This window comes from Ailuropoda melanoleuca, unplaced genomic scaffold, assembly GCF_002007445.2.
Source record: "Ailuropoda melanoleuca isolate Jingjing unplaced genomic scaffold, ASM200744v2 unplaced-scaffold67738, whole genome shotgun sequence".
NCBI classification, from domain to species: Eukaryota; Metazoa; Chordata; class Mammalia; order Carnivora; family Ursidae; genus Ailuropoda; species Ailuropoda melanoleuca.
Window position 1 is genome coordinate 1 of NW_023242434.1, and position 1,449 is coordinate 1,449.

Consider the following 1,449-nt stretch of genomic DNA (forward strand, 5'->3'; position numbering starts at 1 on the left):
AATGCGAACAAAACAAATTTAATTCCACAAGGTGTTTACGAAAGGACTAGTCATTGTGAGTTAATGTTGGACACTGTGATGGTCTAAAGAGTTATTCAGGGATGGTGGGAATATTGCCTTAATAAAACCATAGCAACAGGGCTATGTGGCTCAGTCGGTTAAGCGTCCAACTCTTGATTTCAGCTTGGGTCTTGATCTCAGGGTCCTGGGATGTAGCCCCACATTGGGCTGTCGGCTCAGCAGGAAGTCAGCTTGGGATTCTTTCCCTCTGCCCCTCCCCCCACTTGTGCATGCATACATGCCAGTGCTTGCTCGCTCTCTCAAATAAGTAAATCTTTAATTTATGCATGTAATAATTTTCTGAACCTTATGTGCGGAGATGTATGTACTGGATGGCTGACCATCAAAAGAAGATTGTTTGCATTTGTGCTGATAGTCTCAGAGGGATTTGGATTGTTGTCTCGTGACCACGCTATAAGTAATATATAGCAGTATGATTGAATGGAGTTACCTAGCCCACGGGGAGATTGGAGTCTGTTAATTTAAGAAGGAATGGAAATAAAAAACTCTGTTGCTTTAAGGATCAAATGTTTTGATATTTAAATTCAAGTCTCTTCTACCAGGTACAGCATCCTGCTGCAAAAATGATTGTAATGGCCTCTCACATGCAAGAGCAAGAGGTTGGAGATGGCACGAACTTTGTTCTGGTATTTGCTGGAGCCCTTCTGGAACTAGCTGAAGAGCTTCTGAGAATTGGCCTGTCAGTTTCAGAGGCAAGTGTTCATTTTATAATGTACTCCTGTTTAATTTATGCCTATATATACACACACCGTAAGAATCATCATTGTAGTAATAGTTAATATTGAGCGGTTTCCTTGTGCCACTTCTTGGAGCACGTGCGCCTTACGTGCAGTATCTTATCCTGTTCTTACCAGAGCCCTATGAGTATGGCCTGTTAAAATTCTTACTTTATTTTAGATGAGGAAAGGGAAACTTAACTTCGAAAAATCTGTAAGTGGCAGCATTCAAATTCGGGCCATCACAAAAGCTTGAATTCTTGATTAGTAGGCTATGCCATGAATGCTATTCTAAAAGTATACTTTGTCATTTTATTTGTAAAACAAATACCCGTATTCCTTGGGTTACCAAAATAAGCTGTTTTTAAAGTCATGTCAAAATTATGTCCCTTTGAAGAAATGTTTTTGCTCTTTACTCTTAAGGTAATAGAAGGTTATGAAATAGCCTGCAGAAAAGCCCATGAGATTCTTCCTGATTTAGTCTGTTGTTCTGCAAAAAACCTTCGAGATGTTGATGAAGTGTCATCTCTGCTTCATACCTCCATAATGAGTAAACAATATGGTAATGAAGTGTTTCTGGCCAAGCTTATTGCTCAGGCATGTGGTGAGTATATCAGTAAATGATGAAAAGCTCCAAAATAAAAATATCTTA

The 1,449-nt window shown here is 39.3% G+C and overlaps 1 protein-coding gene across 1 annotated transcript; it reads left to right on the forward strand.

Annotated features, from left to right (window-relative positions):
- The first annotated feature begins 589 nt into the window (after positions 1-589).
- On the forward strand, positions 590-1,439 carry LOC117800298 (T-complex protein 1 subunit theta-like). The gene is made up of 2 exons (XM_034652825.1): positions 590-773; positions 1,221-1,439. The coding sequence occupies exons 1-2, from the start codon at positions 645-647 to the stop codon at positions 1,419-1,421; spliced, it is 330 nt and encodes a 109-aa protein (XP_034508716.1). The 5' UTR covers positions 590-644; the 3' UTR covers positions 1,422-1,439.
- The last annotated feature ends 10 nt before the right edge of the window (positions 1,440-1,449 follow it).

What these genes read in the sequence shown, in the direction of transcription:
- LOC117800298 (XM_034652825.1), top strand. Translation starts at nt 645, where the DNA reads ATGATTGTAATGGCCTCTCACATGCAAGAGCAAGAGGTTGGAGATGGC. An exon ending in TTGGCCTGTCAGTTTCAGAG is followed by an intron (nt 774 to 1,220) that starts GCAAGTGTTCAT and finishes TTTACTCTTAAG; the next exon opens with GTAATAGAAGGTTATGAAAT.